At 37.3% G+C, this 20,136-nt stretch overlaps 1 protein-coding gene across 1 annotated transcript in view; it reads left to right on the top strand.

Annotated features, from left to right (window-relative positions):
* The window catches only part of ARPP21 (cAMP regulated phosphoprotein 21), a 140,836-nt gene that overhangs the window by 34,724 nt on the left and 85,976 nt on the right, over positions 1–20,136 (top strand). Inside the window, 9 exon segments of the mRNA XM_050708821.1 lie at positions 554–722; positions 2,496–2,701; positions 3,507–3,539; positions 4,395–4,484; positions 8,612–8,663; positions 8,666–8,755; positions 10,004–10,082; positions 11,401–11,460; positions 12,351–12,491. Of these exon segments, the coding sequence (XP_050564778.1) occupies positions 2,534–2,701; positions 3,507–3,539; positions 4,395–4,484; positions 8,612–8,663; positions 8,666–8,755; positions 10,004–10,082; positions 11,401–11,460; positions 12,351–12,491 (713 nt within the window). The 5' untranslated portion in view covers positions 554–722; positions 2,496–2,533.

Genomic DNA, 20,136 nt, shown 5'->3' with positions numbered 1-20,136 from the left:
CTCTTCCTCCTCCTATTCTTGACCATTTCAACTTTTATTCAGAGTATTAATCAAGCACCTCAATTTACCACCCTGGCAGAGGGAGTCACTTTTTAAAAGCATCTAGCCGCTTTTTCAATTCTGTTTGAATATTGAGATTTTAATTGTAGCACAAGCTGTAGTTAAAAACAGTCGAGTCTTTCTTGCTCATTCCCTCATTGATTTCTGTTGAAGCAAACAGATGAGCTTATATATAAATATGTATATATGCTTTTTATAATGAAAAGTGCTGGAATTCACTAAAAAAGGTTAAAATTGAAGTGAGTAATCTTCAGTGCATAATGCAATTGTTAATTTTAGATCTTTGCGTAGGAGCTGTTATGACTTGAACAGCCAGCTCTAGCCTTCATTAGAGAAGAAGCAGGCAGTTTTGAGACAGGTGGAGCTGGATCAAGCTGTGAAAGTGATTTGCTTTAAGCCGGTCATTAGTGTTTGAAAACTGGTCCTATCTATTGCATCCTTAACCATACAGTGATCATTACCGTTATTACTTTTTAATTTTCGTCTTTTCCAGGTTGACGATGATCCGTCAAACTCTCTGAAGAACCAGCATGGAGGTTGGCATGCTGAACTGTTAATGGGGACATGGGACTCAAGTTGTCATTGATCATTTGTGTGGACTTAACTAGCAAAGAGCAACAGAAGACGCTAGCAAGACGGTGGGAATTATAGCAGTTTTTCAGGTAACTGGTTTCTTTGGTGTGGCTGATTAAACTATGACTGTACTTGTTTTTTTGTTGTTGCTGTTGTGGTTTTTTTGTTTTGTTTTGTTTTTTTGAATGTTGTGTAAGTATGCAGATGAGCTACCAGGATAATGTGCCCATGAAGAACTCGTTTGTACGCATTTCTTGACTGTAAATCCTTAACAAACCAAAGATCTTTTAACAGACCAATTCCTGGTCTCGCAGTTCATCATGGTTTGAAATGTTAGCAAAGTGCTTCAGGTTTCAGCTGTAGCAGCAGAATAGCCAACGCCATTACACTTCCTGGGTAGGAGGGTGGGGAGAATGAGACCAACTCAAGGCTTGAATTGGCTTACTATGATCTAATTTATAAGCTTAATATTCCAGTTGCCTTGTTTATGAACCAGTAGTTTCCTATCTTGCAAAATCCGTATTTCTTCTCAAAAGAAAATATTGTTTTAATGTATCATGTAGGAAGGATTTTATTTGCTTACCATGTCAAAAATGAGCAAAAACTTGAACCAGTAAGGTTTTAAAACACTAGTATGTTTGATTTTTTCACTTTAAAGAAGCCTAAAAAATTGGAGGTAAGTGATGATGGATCTGTTGAGTGTTGATTACAAGCCATAAAAAGAAACTTGGCAAAGTGTGGTTTTGCTTAATTGCCACTGTATTGTTGTTGTGAAGTGGCAAGATATTGCAGAAGACTTTCTGATATAACTCTTCTTCTCTACTGTAGTTGTTTTTTTTGTTTTTGTTTTTTTTGTTTGTTTGTTTTCTTAAAATGCATCTTAAGCCACATGGATTGGGAGGGGGATTAAAATATTCATGAGTCTCATTTGACAGTTGATAAGTGGGGGAGGTTTGGAGAGGGAGCTAGAGAGAAAAAGAGAGAGAGAGAGAATAATAACGGGCTTTAACTTTAAAAAGCCTTTAAAGCTTCTGTACAACAACCTATTGTGAGCTGAGAGTAAATGCAGTTCAGTTGAGATATCTTCATTAGAAATAACCTGCCAATGGCTTCCTGTAGGATTTTCACAGTGCTTGAGAGTGACATGGGGTTTGAGAAGAGGCTTATGACTTTTAATAATGGAGCTGTCAGTTTGATGCCTGAAAATGCTGACCATGAGAGCTTTATTGCCAAATTTAGATTTCATATTTATGTTGAGTTATTACCTCTCCAACTGACTTTTTTTTCCTTTTCTTTTTTTTTTTTTTAACCAGTAGTGAGTGCTACAGGCTTCTGCCATATACAAAAGTCATGGTTGAATGTTGAAAAGCCACGGTATCGTTGGTGCTTGCTTTTTGTTTTATTTTTGACTGTTCTCTTTTTCTTAAAAGAAAGAACGGTCTAGAGGAGGGGAGCACTAGCATGCTAGTGACCTGGAAGGCAGAATGGGTCCTTCCCTGCCTGGTGTCACTGAACTCCATTGCAGAGGGTCCCTTGCCATCCCTGCCTGCACCTCTGCAGCCGGGGGCTGGGCAGGGAGTCCCAGTGACATACCTTAAATCTGTTTTCCACCAAGACTGTTTAGGTTGGAGCTCTGCTTGTTTATCCTAACTCAATTCTGCTGTTACCCCCAATATTGCTGATTCACTACATCACTTCACCTGGGGCATATGTAGCTTTCAGATCCCAAGCTGCTTGGTTTGGCTTGTGTATTGAGGGGAATAAAATGACTTGCTTGGGAAGAGAAAAAAAAAAAGTAAAATAAAAATTCATTCCTGGTGTTTTGTTTTGTGTTTTTGTGTTGTGGTATCTTGACCTTTCAGGTCACCAAATCTTGTTATTTTAATTTCTGTCTGGAAGAATGTCTGAACAAGGTAAATTGAACCAGGAGACAGCAGAGGAAGCTGTGAAAGAGCAGGAGTCTGCCCTCTCCGAAGCGACCCCAGACAACTGTATCTTTAATAAATCTGAAAGCTCAGAAGTAGAGGAAAAGGAGGAAAAGCTGAGCGATGCCAAGACAGAGCTGCAGGTAAGACATGAAAAGTGAATGTGTGTGTTAAGTATTAGTGTGTTATGCTTGCCTTTCCATTTCTATGATCTCTTCCATTGCCTACGCTTCTATTTTTTCTCTCATAATTTTAGACTGTCTCTTTTTTATTTTTAATTTTGGTCCTTTTATCTCCCTATAAAATAAATACTTTTGTTATACCTTTCAAGCTCTTTAGGCTGCTGTCCGTGTTACTAATTTTCTGAGAAGTTAATTTCTACACATCTGTGTTAAAGCTTGGTGAAATATTTGACTGTTTTCCCTCTTTGGGGATTTAGAAAACTACCTTGATCTCATGAATTTACAGGTAATACTAATAAATAATTACTTAATGTGTGGTTTGGTTTGTAGGTGTTACTGCCAACAAAAAGTTATTATGCAAAGCCTAAGAAGGTAATTTAATAAGGAGACTATGGGATGAGGGGGTCTAAATCCTTTTTGCTCAATGGAATATAGAATAAAGGGGGAGACTATGATTTAAGAGGAATTTGGAGAGGGAGAGCATTTACTTAAGTATGCCTTTTCTTGTACTTTTATTATATGCAAAAATTGCAAATCACTGTGCAACATTTGTTCTATTTGTACATGTTTTTAAATTAATAAAGTGAGCAGAGATGATTCTCTGTTCTCCCTGTTTCCCAGACTGGGTTTGGGGAAGTTGTTTTTGCAATCAGCACCTCATTAAAATAGAATTCTAGGAGTGGTTTGATCTCTATTTATTGGTAATGCTCTTGTCATGCACATTTTCCCCTGAAATAACTACTGCACTTTTTTTTTCTATAACCAGAAACGAGGTGCAAACCAGAAAAAGAGATCCAAGGTAATGGTCCGTCTCTGTTTGGAATTGCATGATGAGGTGTCGTGGTAGGATAAAGAATTTCAATCAAATGTCTGTCTGTAGTTGAAATGTTGGCCTTTCATCAATTGGTTGTATTTTTTTTCCTTGCTTTTTTCATTTTGTCTTTCCTTTTACCCCATAATCTTGCTGCACAAAGGCAGAGGAGTTCCTCTAGATTAAGCTATGTCAGGTTCCCCTTTATTTATCCATCACGCTTTTGTGCTGCTGAGCTTATGTATGCTTGTGTTAGGCAGCATGTGTGTTTGAGTGCACCAGTGGAGAAGGAAAAAAAATCATTGATTTTGCTTTAGAAGTTAACGTTTTTGTTTGAATTTGATTTTAATGGTGTAATCTCGTTGTAAAGGAGCAGAGACTGACTAGCTCTTTGGGGAGATGTGGGATGGGGAAAGAATCTTCTTGGAGTGTGGGAGGGAAGCTTCTTTCAATTTTTCAAGTGCCGAGTCTGTGAAACTTGCAGGTTTTGTTTGTATTCCTTTGGTTTAATGTTACTGGAAGGAAAAAAAACAGAGAACCTTTGAGTTATACTTTATGTTGAATTAGCTTTGGATTGGAATAACTATTCCAATTTTTTAGTGGACTTGGATGAAGTAAGTGAACTGCAGCGGAAATTATTAAAAGCAAAAAGAAAACTACCACCTTCCATATGTGGGAAGTGTCTCATTGCTTACAATCTGTCACATCTAAGGCAGATAAGGTTTTTCTGGGTGGATATGTACCAGTTATTTGGGATGTTTAGGGATAGCTGATGTGTGCATCTTATGTGACTTGAGGTCAGCAGGAGTTTTCTCTGTCTTGTGTTCTTTCTCTTTTATTCAGTCAGGAGCTAAAGGAAAACTTGTCCGGAGTCTTGCTGTGTGCGAAGAGACGTCCCCTCGCCCAGGAGCAGAAAGTCTTCATGATAATCAGGTACATTTACCGTCATTGCTGTTAGCTGCATGGTTAAACTCCATGTGCTGTTGCATGGTTATGTTACTTAATTGGGCATTTACCAATGTCTTTCTTGGGGGAAAGATTACATCCAACACCAAACACATTTTTATGAAGTTATCTGGTTTAGCGTGAACTTTATTTTGAAATACTAGTTTTACATTATGTCACAGGGTGTTGTTTGCTTTTTTTTCCAGACCCCCTGAAAATTTCAGCAAATGGAAAAGAATTCAAAAGAATTTAGATTTAAAAAAATAGTAACAATCAAATAATATTAATGTTCTTTTCTCTAAGGCTATCTCCTTCAAGGCTGCACCAGTTACAATTATGATTATGCTCTGGTTTTTGGTTCCTCTGAGACCCCAGTTCATATCAGTCACATCAAATTTACAGGTCCTTCACTCTCCGAAATACTTTGATAGAGTCAAAGGTGCCTCCTACTGAGTGGCATTTGCTTACTAAACTCTTGGTGTAGAGTTTCCATATTCAAAAAGCTTGTATTTGAGTTTATATGTACTGGTAGTGTTGTATTCCCAGTGGCTGATAGAGTTCTGTCCCTTCACCTTGGAGTCTAATGCTGGTGGCAGTCTTTGTAGACTCGCTTCAAACCACCCCCCTCCACCCCCAAAAGCAAAAGTAAAAAAAAAAAAAAAAAAATCAAATATTTGTTTGCTTGTTAAGAATAAGACTTGAGAAGGAAAAAAAAATAAATAAAATCACAAGCACTGCATATAATTTGTATGTGCAAATGAGATCAGCTATAGAGAGAGTTTGAGGAAATAACTTCTTGTGAGCTTAGCACAAAAACAAAAATCACATTTAAGTGTACTTTATCACAGTTTCTTCTGTTGACTTGAAATAAAACAAATTCAGCTCTCCTCTTAGCTCATAAGTATGGAGAGGTTTTGTTTTTGTTTTTTTTTCCTTGAAAGACCAAAAACCAGGTTGTTTAGCAGGGGGACTTCTACATGTTCTACTGCTCTACAATGACGCTTATGCAGTTGATAGGTTATTTTATTAGTTGTTCTGTTGTAGGTATATGCTTCTAGCTTAACATGTGTTGCTCAAGATGCGTGGCTTTTGTTCTTTCATTTGTATTTTCTGTTGTTTAACGGAGAATGAAAAGGAGAGTAATATAAATATAAAGAAGTTGTACTAAGCATGGCACCGTAGCTGATAATGTACTGCACAGGTCCTGTACCACACCTCCAAGAGACTGGCAGGCGTTGAGGTAAAACTCATGTACAGGTCGTGCCCCAACACCAGGCAGAGGAGGGGTTCCTGCCACACAGCCTCTGGTCTTACCTGATCTGACCAGGTATGGCAAGGATTTCCTGGACCATATTGACACAATAACAGAAGATAAAGTGACTCCCAGGACCCCAGCATACGTTTTGTAAAGATGCAGTTGGCTGGGTGTAATTAATGAGGGAGGAATTGCATTTTTGCTCTTGCTGACCTCTTGCTAATGAAAGTAGCTCAGCTTTGCCATGGAAAGCTAGACCTACAGTCTCCTCTTTGGACTGGCTGAAGGGTACAGAAAGTTTTGTGCCAACCTGATTGCTTTGCTTTCACTTTAGAGGAGGAAAAGCTTATTTTCAGTTTGGATTTATTTATTTTTTTAATTATTTTATCTTGATGGTTTACAAAGCACAGGAAATTAATTACCAGAGAATGTATGGTACATTGCCAGAACTACAGAGTATGGATTATACTGCAGACTTGATGTTTGTATTTATATTTGAATACTTGCCTTTATTCCCCTGTGTAGGGAAAAAAACTTGTTTACCTGTATTACTTGATCTTGAACGCTTACCTGATGGTTCACTATGTCCTTACTTACAAGGAATGTTGCCTTTAATGTTATACTATTGACCAGTAAGTGTATTATTGCAATTTGAACATTTATTTTGTTGTTCACTATACTTACCTTGTATCTATGTACTTATTAACATTGTATTTTATTATTGAGAAAAATCAATAAAAATATAACAAAATATACAGTAGTTTGCTTTCACGACTCTACAGCCCTTTTGTGTATTTCTTCTAATGCAATCAAATATGTAAGTATTATGTTACATGTAAGACAGTATTTATTGTATGTTCATATGTGTGCTTATGTGTAAAGTCTGTCCTTTTTCTTTCCAATGAAATAAGTGCATTTTAACAGCCACTGTGAAGCTTAAGATTAATGTCCTGAGAATGGCACAACCAGTTACCTTTTTCTCCTCTGTTTGGAAAAGCTAATGGCACACTCACTCTGCTCTAGGCAGTGCAGGGAATCAGAGCTGTCCTTCAGGGTCTTTTGGCAGTGGTTGATCCAAACATGTGATTTGAACGAGAAATTGAACTGCCATTTGAAGTGAAAGAAAGCAGGCATAACATTAGCCCCCTGAGAGCAACTGAGCAGGTTAGCAAACATTTTTCTATCTATCCTTATCTCAAAAGGCCAGGAGTTCCCCCTTGTTCCCTTTGTACACTCAGATTTTGGCTAATGTTGTCATCCAGAACTAACAGAAGCAGGGATTAAAGATGGTATTTCAGGTTAAATTTGGGCTCTAGGGCTTTGTTTCTCTTTTACGGTACCTTACATCTTGAGTCTTCCGTGCCACATTTGATTAAGCTGAGAAACTATCCAATTCCTGTCTTACCGTGGCATGTTTATGCTGATATCTTGTTCTGTAAGGATTTTGTCTTACATGTGTTGTGGTGACTGATTTGTAGTTCTTATTTAAAAACAAACAAAACACACACACAAAAGACAAAAAATAATCCCAAACAACCACATCCAGAAACCTAAGGTTTATTTTTAAAAAATATATTGAAAATATCACTTGGATTCATAATGACCTGGTTACTTTAGAAATAAATAAATAAAAATAAAAACCACCCAAAAAAAAGCCCTTACTTTAAAGTTTCATATTGATATTTTTGGAATGCTGGTATTCTTTGAAAAATTGTGACATAAGGGAGTTTACTAGCATTCAACAATTTCAGATTTTCTCTATTAAGGGTAAATTTGGATTTCATTAATGTGATACCAGAAATTTATTGGGCATGCAGGATTCTCATGTATTAAATACTGCATTATCAGGGAGTTTTGTCACAGCTTAATGCAAGTGTGCGTTTTTACACCAAAGCATATAGTTGGCCATTTTTTTCTTCAAAAAATGTGAACACAGAAGTATGCTCCCTTAAGTTTTGTACAATCAGCTTGTTTTCTTTGGAGGTTATCATGGCATTATTTATATTTTTCAAGATGTATCAATTTGTGTTTTGTCCAAACAAAACCAATATAAAGTAATGTTGTTAAGTGGGAAATATCAAGTTTCTTAAAGCAAATCAGAAAAGGTGAAACAGCTTGAATTCTTGGTTTTAATTAATTTTTAAAGCTGAGGCATGCTTTCAAAAGGATTCAGACTCTGAAATACTGAAGTTTGAGGATAAAATTTGTGATGCCTTGGAAAATTTCACTTACCACAACTCGTTAGAAAATGGTGGTGCACAATTCACCCCTTAAGCTAAAGGCCTGTTTGCATATGTCTTTAAATATAAAGTACCCAATAACTTAGTAAGCCCTCTTGAATACAACTGATTTCACCACTTGCTGGCATGCTTCTTCTGTCAGAGCCGAAAAGCTCAGGCTGGCTGATGCTACATTTTCTTGTACAAAGCAGTTCACGTGAACTTGCAACGTTCTTTTTTTTGGGGGGGGGGAAAGTTGCATCTATCCATAAATCATTATGTCACATATTTAATATAGGTTAAATTTTAGAATTACTTAAAGCTCATATGAAATGCATTTCACTGTTCTAGCAATTCTTGGAGGAGAGTTATTAAAGTGTAGAATAACGTACCTTTAACATACGTAGAATAAAAGCTTATAGATTGCAAACAATAGGAAAGAAATTCACCTAGTATAAGAATTTGGCCTCTAAGATGTCATTATTCTCCTGGAGAGAGGAAAAAAAAAAAGGAAAGAAATGTATCTGGCTTTAGCTTTTCTAGCCATGCACAGTGTAATGCATATCTACACAGGTTAAAAGTCATGGGAACTGTACTGAATCTGGCCCTGAATTTATCTTTTTTTTTCTTCCTTCCAACAGGAATCAATACAACTACAACTTTCAAGTTTTCCTAGTTTGCAAGAAGAAGACAAACTAGTAAAGATGACACCGAGAAAGAAAAAGAAAAGGATAAAAATAAAGATAAAAACAGTGAAAAAAACAAGACCAGAATGTTATCAAAAGGTGAACTTGAAATATTTAAATTGTTATAATTACTTTAACAAGCATGCATTTCTTTATGTGCATGAATACACAATATTAATGTATTCTCATGCATTGAGAAAATTCAGAACATGAAATGTGTATGCATGAGTGTTTTTCATACAAATGCTGGGCTTTGAAAGTGAGAAACCTTCCAAACTGTTTTGATGTTATATATAATTTTGATGTTTTATATATATATATAAAATTTTTTTGTGTGTGTGTAAAAATAGTTCTTCTGAACACGTAATCATGGTAGCGTGAACATATATACGTAAAGGTGTGATTATATAAGTGTAAGACTAATACTTTTCTTTTACCTGTTGATGATAATACACTGACAAGTCATTTGTGCAATATAGGCAGCAGAGTAATCCTCTTCAGTATTGCTCCTCTATCTTGGAGAATTTCTCTTAAATAGCGTAAGGAAATCCACCCGTGACCTTTAACCTGTATTACCATCTACTATTAGTTATCTGTCATCTATTACCACCTTCTATGACTTGTTTGGTTTTTGTATCTAAATATAGTGTTAAAAAAATATATTCTTATTTGTCAGTGGTACCGAGTTGCAATGTAATCTCTTAATGTGATCTCTTAAAAAGAATCGTTGCCTACCTGGGTGCAGATCTGCAGCTGGTGTGAATTGTCAGTTGGCTTCAATGGAGCACTCACAGTTCACACCAGCTTGAGGATCTGCACACGCCTTTGAGTCAGGCCATACGACAGTACTGAAAAATTAATTCTAACTGCTGTCACGCATCACCGTTACCTGCCCACTCTTAGGCATCACTGGGTTTTCAGTCTGTTAATGCTAATAAAATTCCCACTGGCACAATGCTTCATTTTCTGTGTGTATAGTGTATATTAAGTGATGCAAAGATGTATCAATGGATAAAACTATTTTTATACTTTGTAGTTTAAAGGAAGAACATGGAAGGGTCTTGATTGGCATTGAAGACACCTCATGATTTTCAAATAACCAACGCTTTCCTTCAGTGTCTAGTTTTGGTTCTGCATTCTCTGTGAAACACTATAGAGGAATCATGCACATCCACCCTATGCTTCCAAGAGTAGAGTTTTTTTCACCTGAACTCCAAATGAATATATTATTTCAGAACATATGCTCACAGATTGTCTCTGGAAAATGAAATTTGGTTTACAGTATAGCTTAATCATAACTGTTGAAATAAAATAAATGAGTGTGGGGTGTTTGTTTTTATTTTTCAGATTGCAGTCAAGAATATACAGACTCAACAGGCATAGATTTGCATGAGTTTCTCATTAATACATTAAAGAATAACCCCAGGTAGGTATTTTCTACATTAGAGCTGGTACTCTTGAAATTGTAGCTGGCATTCTCAGAAATCCCATAAACTGAATCCCATAAACTGTACACCATGTTTTATTAGTTCTGGAGATGGTTATGAGGGAAAATGTAAAGGAGGTAGGTTTTCAGCTGAGCAAAAAGCTGTAAGAAGTCACTGATTCTTACTCCCCTTCTAGTTCACTTCTAATTTCACTTTTTGACATCTGGTATTTATCCTTAGCTTCTTGCATAAAGCCTCTACATGATTTTAGCAGTAGTGTAGTGATTACAATTGGAGACTTGTATGTGAGTATAAAGTAGCTTTCTTCTGGCAATGCTGTACACAATTAATATTGTGTGCATAGTGCTGAATTCTGCTTTTGGTATTTCCAATTTTTATTTGGAGCAGTTAGTTCATATCAAAATTAAATTTACCTCTAAATGTCTAAGGAAGAATCTGTTACATTTTTATACTTTGTGCTTTAAATGTTTAATTCAATTGAATCTGTTAAGTAGATACCATATAATACTGCAATTAAGGAAAACTATGAATAATTAGTTACCTAATAGGTTGTGTAACCTCTTGTATAGATAACAAAGTCCTTGAATTGTTTTATCTGCACAACATTAAAAACTTCAAAAGCGCTAAGGAGTGTTGGACTCTGTCAAGCTTAATTGTATGTGTGGGACTATGCAGGGGAAAATTTTGCGTGTTTCCTTCAGGAGAAGGAGGAAAAGAAGGAACATCTGAGAACTTCCAGTTGAAAACAGTATTTGGAGTGAGAGCAACATTGCCTCCTGGGAGTCATAGTTCAAAGGCATTGTTCTCCATTGTGTCCTCTAACTAGATTAGCTTGCCCACTCTTCTCACTTAATGGTCAATGCCTAGGGAAAGATGTGTATCTGACAAAATGCTGAAAATTTCTGTGGACGGCATCTCTGTTCTTGCAAGAACTAGGTTAGTCGAAAATCTAATTCTCCATCAAAAATGGTGATAAAGCACCAGAGCTATCCATAGCAGTCAGGGTTATTCTTTGCAGGGACTGCAACCTACTGATCACAGCCCTGTGTGGCTAGAAGCACTCTCAGACCATGCTAAGAGCAAGGAAGGGCTAAATCTGTTGCTCGTGTCAGGGAAGTTGCAGCAATGCAGACTGGAATCTTCTCCAGATGTGCCAAGGCAAAGCACATTTCATTTTTAATCAGGGTGGCTGACCACGCTCGTAGAATTGCCTTACAAATATTGATATACTCATTTTTTCATCTAAAATGGCTATTGGTAATTGATGCTACAGTTCCTTGCATTTATTTTTGACAGGGACAGAATGATACTCTTGAAAATGGAACAGGAAATTATTGACTTTATTAGTGACAACAAGTAAGTAGAGCTCCACGCTCGGTTACGAAGTCATGTGTGTGTGTGTGTGTAGAAGTGCAAGCTGAGTGAGTGATATGCTCATATAGACCCCAGCACTCTTGAGCCCTGTTACGTTGCAAGATCAGGCTTTTATTTCCTGACACATTTGGTCTGCTTAAAATACGGTGGATGTAAATGAGAACCTTTTGCTTTTCCTCGTGTCATAATTTTTCAGTGGCTTCTACTGGCACTCCACTCTTCTGGGTCCAAAAATACTAGTCAAGCTCTGAGTGCAGAGGATACCACTCAGGTATTTCTAAGTAGACATACTCAATCGAATATGCTATCATGCAGGTTTCCGTGTGTGCTATGTTATTCTAGCATGTTGGAAAACAGAACTAAACTTTGGGGAGGGAGGGAGGGTTACTACCATCTGCTCTTTTTAATAAACTGTTTCTGCAGCTTTAAAAAGTAGAGAGTCAGAATAGAAGAAGAGGAAGAAATCACACTCTTAGGAAATAAACGTTTTGACAGAAAGAGAGTAAAAATGAGTATGTGCCCTCCTGCATTGCTCTGTGCCTGATCTTTGGGACAAGGGCAGAAATCTGTTGAGGGATTGTTTGTGCAGGGTGTGTGTGTATGTGGGGAGCGAGTTCTTCCCCATGTACAACATGTCCAGTCAATAGCATAATGTATGAGCTTTGTAGCGTGTGGAAATGTGCTTGTTAGAAACTGTAAATGCAATTGCTTTCTCTTGTCTGCCTTCTTGTAGCAAACATCTATGTGCGAACACACAAAGGAGAAATTTTCAGATTATTGTCCACTGAATTATGAAATATGTTGCTATTGTCATTTAATTATAGCTCAGAGGGAGATGTAATCATCAATGCAATTTGCTTTCTTTTTACCAGTAATCACTATAAAAAGTTCCCTCAGATGTCATCATATCAGAGGATGCTAGTACACAGAGTGGCAGCTTACTTTGGAATGGATCACAATGTGGATCAAACTGGAAAATCTGTAATCATCAACAAGACCAGCAATACCAGAATGTAAGTCGCGTCTGTTGTGTTTTCCTCGTTCCCTTTCACAAGACCTGGTTGGTACCATGACTACATGTAATTTTTTCAGATTATATATGTAATAAATATACATTTTGTATTGAGTGAATACTGTTTATCACTTTCTAGGGTGGGAGAGGAGTACAGGGATGTCTCCACAGCTAACATTGTCAGCTTGTTTAAGGATTTAAAGGTAGTTACGGAGAAATCAACCCAATCTGTTCTTTGCAAGAATTTTGTCCAGTACCTTGGAATGTTATGTTCCCAGACGCCTTAGTGCCACCAATTACTGCAGAAATGAGTTTATTACTTTACATGTATACTCCTAAATAATCTAAATTTACTTGGAAGGTTGCCTCTTCCCTTGTTCTGGCTCTCCTTGCTTCAAGATTAATTGTCTGCCCAACCTGATTATTTAGCATTTGGTTCCCCTCCACCACCTGCCACTGTTCATTCCCTTCTTCTCCTCCTGTTTCTAGTTATTTCATTTTCAGATCTCATAGAGACCACAGAGTCCTTATGGGTTATAAACTCCATCTGATGGTTCAAATGCATTCTGGTTCAAATTTCTGGCAGGTTAAATGTGTGCTGGCATACTTTATGCTTTCCTCTGTGAACTTGTATAAAGCTAGCAAAAGCTCAATACAAAGTTTTTTGGCTAATTCAACAGAGATGAAGTCATGTCTGTGCCTACCAGCATCACTTCTTCTGCTGAATATCCTTATTCTTTAACCATCATGGAAAAAATGGTCTTACTCTCCCTCTTTACCTATAAACTACATAATGAAGAGGAAATAACTACAACAGCATAATGCAGTTTTGATATCTGGTATTGAAACAGGAAAGCCCCATTTGAAAATTGTGTACTTCCTGTATTCAATTAGTAGGAGAAATAAAAACCTTTATTTCTTTTACATATCCAGTAGCTAGATGATTTACTTTGACTCAAACTGCTGAGGATGTGTGTATGTATGTATATTTTTTAATGCTATTGTCTTCTATTGTAGAAGGCTCAGATTTTGATCTTGCAGAAGCAGGTAGTCCCTCTAGCCTAGTACAATGGTATTATTTCTCTGAACTCTAAAAACCTTCCATATGTGTGAAGTAAATTTAAGATCATGGAAAATTTCTTGTAGATTCTTTTCATGGGCTATCCCTGAGATACTCAGGCACCTGAAAAATAACACTTAGACATCAATGTTTTTAAAGGTTTAAATAAATTGTGCTCCAGAGGTCTGATTTTGAAAGCTGAGAGATTTACAATAACTCGATAAATGTGACACTCAAACTGCTAACACTTAGGATCTGATAATACCTGCTCATGTGCAAGAGCTATGTTTGGTATGAATAAGAAAAAGCTGTGTATACAGCAAACTACTGTTCATTTCTAAGCTGTAAATGAGGAAAAAACAGCTTAATTTTCTCTTAAACAAAACACAATCATATTTGAAAGCTTTTTAGGCATTCCTCTCTTTACAGTTGTCCCTTTTCCATTTGTGTTTGTCACCTCTGTAGTGCAACAACTGCTACAGGCCTTCCCTTGCAGCATTGCCTTCTCCTGGCTGACTTGGTAATGTGATATCACATTAATATCTGGTAACGCCTTGCATGGCTGCGTGGCTGCGCATCTCATATTGATAGCATTGAAAGTGCTGATGGAAATGCTTGCACAGTGCTTCTGGAGAGGACACCAAAGCCCTAGACCTCTTCAACAGCTGAAACTGAGTACTCTGCTGAAGCTGTGGCTTCTTGCGTGGTGGGAATGAGAAAGCAAGTCTGGTTACCAGGCATTAACTGATATCTCTGTGGGCAAGTTCTGAGGGCAGGATGCTGCAGGAGCGTGCTGGCTCCGATGACCCTTTCAGCTTTGGAGGTGGTGACGCAAGCTGGAGGCAAGTCATGCAGCCAGACAAATTGGTTCTGACACCATTCATGTGCAGATCTTCCAGAAATAAACACAGGGTTTGGCCCTCATTTTTACTGTGAGTACAACTATTCTGTAAGCACCATATAAACTGCAGGTTTTTACTCCTTCTGCAGTGTTTGAGGGTAGATAACTGAATCATATAGAGCTCATATTGCATCATGGTGCTTCCAGTGTGTTATCTACAATACTTTGGTACTGCTCTAATGTAAAGCTTTGTAAAGGTCCTTTCTTTTTTCATAATTGGAGGAGACGGCATGCTTTTTAAATGTTCCTGACTCTGACAGAAAATAGATGTTGTTATCCAGTATGAATAAGGGTTGATGAGATTCTATTATCCATAGCAAATAGTCTACAATTTCCACATCTGAAAGTATCCAGTGTGATTTCATGTGTGCTTCATTTCAGTATTCTCAGGAGAAACAGTTTTATGTAGTTCAGAGTCAGCACCAAATACTGGGAATGTGTTGACTCTATTAATTACTACTTGGAAAATATCCAGCATACTGGAGTATCTGGAGAGCAATCAAAAGGCAGTTCAGTGTGGTTATGCTGTGCTGTAAGCCTGAGTCTTGACTGTTTAATGCAACTTTACCAAGGGGCTCCGTAGATATTTTGAAGATTTGTGTTCTGTCAATAAATTATTTCCTTATGCCATATAGTTTCCAAAATACTTAAGCTGCATGCTCTGATGAGGCTTGAGTTCTTCAATTTAGAAATTCTGCGCTGCCTGTTACTTCTGTGAGTGCGCACCTGTTGGAGAAGAGCGTATGACTGCGGAGTCACTGCGTGGGCTTGAGTAAGCACCATGTGGTTTATTTCTGTGGTTGGGCGAGGGCTCGTGTCACATTTTGGCTCCCACTTGCAGGTGATGAGTTGTTTCCTCACTCCAGGAAAAGAGGTGGATTCACTTTGCTCAGCAGAGACTTCCTGTTCTTACTGCCCACAGGTTCCTGGAAGCACAAGTGTCAGAAGAGTTAATGGCTTTGAGATGAATGGGCTGGTTGGGAAGACTGGGTGGACGGGGCTATATTAGAGGCACCACAGTATGGAGTAGGATCTGTCAGATGGAGGATATGAATGGAGTGGATGAGGGCATTTCATTTCTTTCTTCAGTTGGCAATCTGATAGAGCAACATATGTCCGCTTTTGGGTACCTGTGCCAATTTAAAAGTACCTCCTTTTAGGGGGGTTGGAATTGGAGAATGTGCTTATTGAGGAGGCTGTGGCTAGAAGGAGGGCTGTAACTTTGTCTGGTCAACCAGGCTGTTTTATAGAGAGGGGAAATTGGTGGTAAAAATGCATTATGATTTGATTCTCTCCAGGATTACAATCTTGGAGCTTTAGTCACCTCTCAATGGAACCTCTAAAGAATGCAGTCAGACCCTAATGACCACTTTTGCAGTCTGAGGACTACTTATAATGAGGGGTTTAGTCTAAGGTGTTTTTTTTATTTTTATTGAAATGTGAACAAGTCATATTGTTTGATTTTATTTTTTTTTTATATGAAATTAAACTCTAAAGCACAGAGGTGACCTCAACTAGCCAAATGCTTGTTAACCTGCAAAAGATAAACCTGTACTCCAGCTCTCATTATGGAATAGTGGGTCTTAAAAACAAATTATATTTCAGTATGTCTTTTGAAATTAGGACAACTTCAAAAAAGAAATATCTTTTTTTCCTGGTGTAACATCTTACAAAGTTCTGCCTAAACAAAGCTGTCAACCTTAATAATAAATAAATAAAAATTTCATTCTCAGCCATATACATGCTAAAAATTGCACAGAAAATAGAGGACTTTTAGTATTGTTTTTAGACCCAGAGAGCTCCAAGTACTACTTAAAATGGGATGTCTACTTTATTCAATATGAAATTGCTCTTGTGTGACCATTGTAATGTATATTTGTCTGTCTTCTGTGTCTGCCTGTCACCTATCTAAAGATATACTAAAATGTATAGGGAACTTAAGGCAGTGAAATACGATCTAAACAGAGGTTTGGAATAGATGCAATATGTTAGGGCATCCCAAATTGGAGACAAAAAATGTGTGTCACCTTCTGTGTATTCCTCGTAATTCCTATCAGACAACTGGAAGTACCTCAGAGCATTTTACAGAAATTGTTCATATTATAATATGTATCAGTGCAACCAAATTCATTCATTATGTTATCTGTGATAGGTGGAGAAACATAGGGGAAGTACGTTTCACGTGCTTGGTAAAGGGAAAGGCTTTTCATTTGGCTGAGATCATCACACATCTGACAAGTATGTCTGTACCACAGCCCCCACACGTTCATGTACATTTTTATATATGCGTGAGTGGCAAGGTTAATTAGAATTCAGAAGATGGAGTGCTTATGATATATAATGGTTGTATTTAGACACTTCCATGCATTCTGAGGTGAACACACCTATTATGAACTTTATATCAGTACTCACATCTTCGGTTATGACTAATTTTTTTTTCCAAGAACATCATGAGTTATAATCCTTGTAATATCTGGTTCTTTTCTGTCTTGCTCTGTTAGTATGTAAATGTTTATATAACACTAGCCCAGTCAGAAGGTTTTTTCTGCCTTATAGATGCATCTAAAAGTTCTGGGCAGTACTAAGATGTTTTAAGCAGTTCCTTATAGTTCAGAGCTGAACTGTATAAGCAGGAGACACACATACAATATGTACTTTGTATGTCAGAACTACAGAAGTCTTGCACATTATTCAGACTGCACTATTCTGTCTTCTCTGTGTAAGGGTGATTTGAATCACCAGTGCAGAAGAAAAGTTCTCATTAGCTTTCTTTTGTATATACACAGTGATCTTTTTGTTGATAACATATGTGCTAGTAGAGATGCACTGTGCTAATTTCACCATTTTACGATAAGAATCTGGACTTTGGTACAGGATCCTGCAGACATGTCAGTAAAATGGCATTTGCTGAATATTGACAATTTCAACGAGGACTAGTTTCTAGGAGATTTTTTTCCCCTAGGCTGATGTTACAAGATCACTTCCTTGAGATGACAAATGTAACAGCCTGCAGAGCATGCAAGAAAGTATGCCTTTCCCCTTGAGTGAATAAGGTATTCATGGTTTCTCAGTGTAAATGACTAATTCGTTTAAATAGTTGTTTGCTGATGGGAAATGTAAAACATTTTCTACACGCGTTTGGTAACAGTTTGTTTTTAGTCAGGTATATGACAGTAGTTACAGCTGTGTATCTGAATGCATATATCTATTGTTAAGTCTCAGTCAAAGCAATCAATATTTGCCAGAGTTTGAGACAGTTTTGTTTTCTAGTGTTTTTTAGTTTTGTCTCCCCACACACACTCGGATAATACAGAGTAGTTCTCTGGCAAATGGCTTGCTGTATGGTGTTGCACCTCCACTAAAGTGCCTTATGGTGCCCTTGATTATCGTATATGCGCACAGGGTAATTGTCTTACGAGAACAGAATCACTTTAATGAGCCACATGATATAGAAAAGCATGTCAACACCATTATATTTATTTATTTTTTTTCCGTTGAGGTTACCTTTTTTTCAGGGGAGTATTAATCCAGCTCTATTACTTAGTTTCCTATTGTAGTTACCTCTTTCACATGCTCACTACAGCATAGGTCTTCCTTGACTACTAAGAAATAAGCGAGAATTGGGGGTAGCTGCACTTTCTCTCTGGCTTATAATTGGTGTTGCCTAATCAGTATACCAGTGTTGTGTTTTATGAATGTACAGAGGAATGTAAGGATGTGTAGGAGATGCATGCAACTTATATGGAAAAGCTATACAAATGAGAAACAACACTTTAATTGGCCGACATTTTGTTCCAGTTTAAGACGAACATTAAGCAACCAAGAATTTAGTAAAAATTTTAAAACAATTAAAACACACATTAGTAACTATGAAGATTCTGTAGCTACATAGTAACACGTGCAGGTTTGAAGTAACAAATTGTTGGTTTTCACAGATTTTATTTCTTGGACAACTTTTCATACAATGTTTTTTTAACTGGGATCAGATTAAGAATGTATTAGGGATTAAAAAAAAAAAAAATCAATGCAATGGTAATTGTGTTTAGGATGCAAGAGCTCTGTTTCGCATCAGTCATTGCTGTGATGTTTAGGTTTTAGTCTTTAGCTTATTGCTGGCCTTTCACAATGCAGCCTGGAGCTGGGCAGTGTATCTCTGCACACCAAGCAGTGTGGGAATAGAAATGTTGTTTTTGCAGTGTTACATTGTTTAGAAGGAAGGAATGTGGTATTGAGATATGCTTACAGTGATAAGAAAGCTCAGCAGGTGACCTCGTAAATGCAGACAACCAGACTCCTTAGAGCAATCAGGTGAAAATCACTATGTTAAGTCAAGCCAGATAAGGGGAGAAAACATTACCACCTCAAAAACAGGCCGGCAACTGAAGGCCAGGCATTGTCTGTGAAGCATCAGATAGATTGTGAACCTGGATTACCCACTCCAGTGGGGAAACAGGGGAGGGTCTTGTCATCAAAAAGTATATAAACTGTGTTTTGGAACTAGTAGGCGCGCTCTCCTGCTTGTGGGGCGCCCGCCATTGCAATCGCGAATAAATTACTACTTCACTGAGATCCTCGCCTGAGCCTAAGTTATTGGCTACGGAGTGTTTCTCACAGCAGGGGAAAGCTTTCACATCCCAAAACGAGTGGGGAACTTCCTGAGAAAGAATTCAGAAGAACATTAAGGGGGTTTACACATTTCACATTGAGATTCAGGATATGTCCACCTCCAGCAGTGGCCTGAACTACCTATGTACGTTACTAAGTGTCAGGGGTTTAGCAATATATTAATATTATGCTACAGGCATTTGTTTCAGGCATAAAGTTGCAGTGTTTCTCTGAATGCTTTATCTGAGATTGTGCTTTCATCATGTCAGTACTTGATGCTCATCTGGAAGAAAGTGAGCTTTTTTAATATCTCTTATTTCTTTCTGAAATTTGTTTGTTTTCTTTAGCTTAACAATACTTGAATTTAGATAGCCTTTTTTTGCTCAACAGGCAATCTCTCCTTTTAGTCACATGCCTGTCTTACATGTAAGAAAAAAAAAAGTTGGTATACTTGAGGTTGAGCTGAATTTGACTCTTAAATATTGTCTTCATTTATATGTCCATCTTTGCAAGATGTATACCGGACCCCATGCAAATGACTTGCTCCGTAAATGAGATGTTAGGGTAAATGAGCCAGTTCTAATAGCTCCAATATTAAATTTTCATCTAATGTAATTTATCAAAACTAAATTGTTTATAATTAAGGTGGACATGTACTTTACAGCTGTTGTATAGCGTAATGAAATATTAGTTAGGCATTAATTGGAGGACATCTGTGGTATTTTCTTGTTTTTTAATTCTTGCAACTACAAGATTGCAGTTTTAAGTTTTTGTAAATGCAGAAGGATATGGTCACCTGGACTGCATTGGGGAAAGAGGAATTTACCTAGAAAAAGAGTGCTATGGAACAGCAATGAGGTAATTCAATTGAGAGCTCTTCCATGCATATTTTATCACTATTAACCAGTGTCTTTATGTGCCCATCCAAACTGTAGCAGAGAAGTGCCTGTTAATCAAGCTGCTTTTGTCCAGTTTTTATACTTTCAAATTACTGGAGGTAGGTCTGGAAATCTGAAATGGCATCTGTGATTTACTCAGAGTTAACTCCATAAGTAGTGGAAATAATGTTTTCAAATCTGG

This window comes from Cygnus atratus, chromosome 2, assembly GCF_013377495.2.
Source record: "Cygnus atratus isolate AKBS03 ecotype Queensland, Australia chromosome 2, CAtr_DNAZoo_HiC_assembly, whole genome shotgun sequence".
In the NCBI taxonomy this organism is placed as follows: Eukaryota; Metazoa; Chordata; class Aves; order Anseriformes; family Anatidae; genus Cygnus; species Cygnus atratus.
This window is presented reverse-complemented; position numbering and strand designations above follow the sequence as displayed.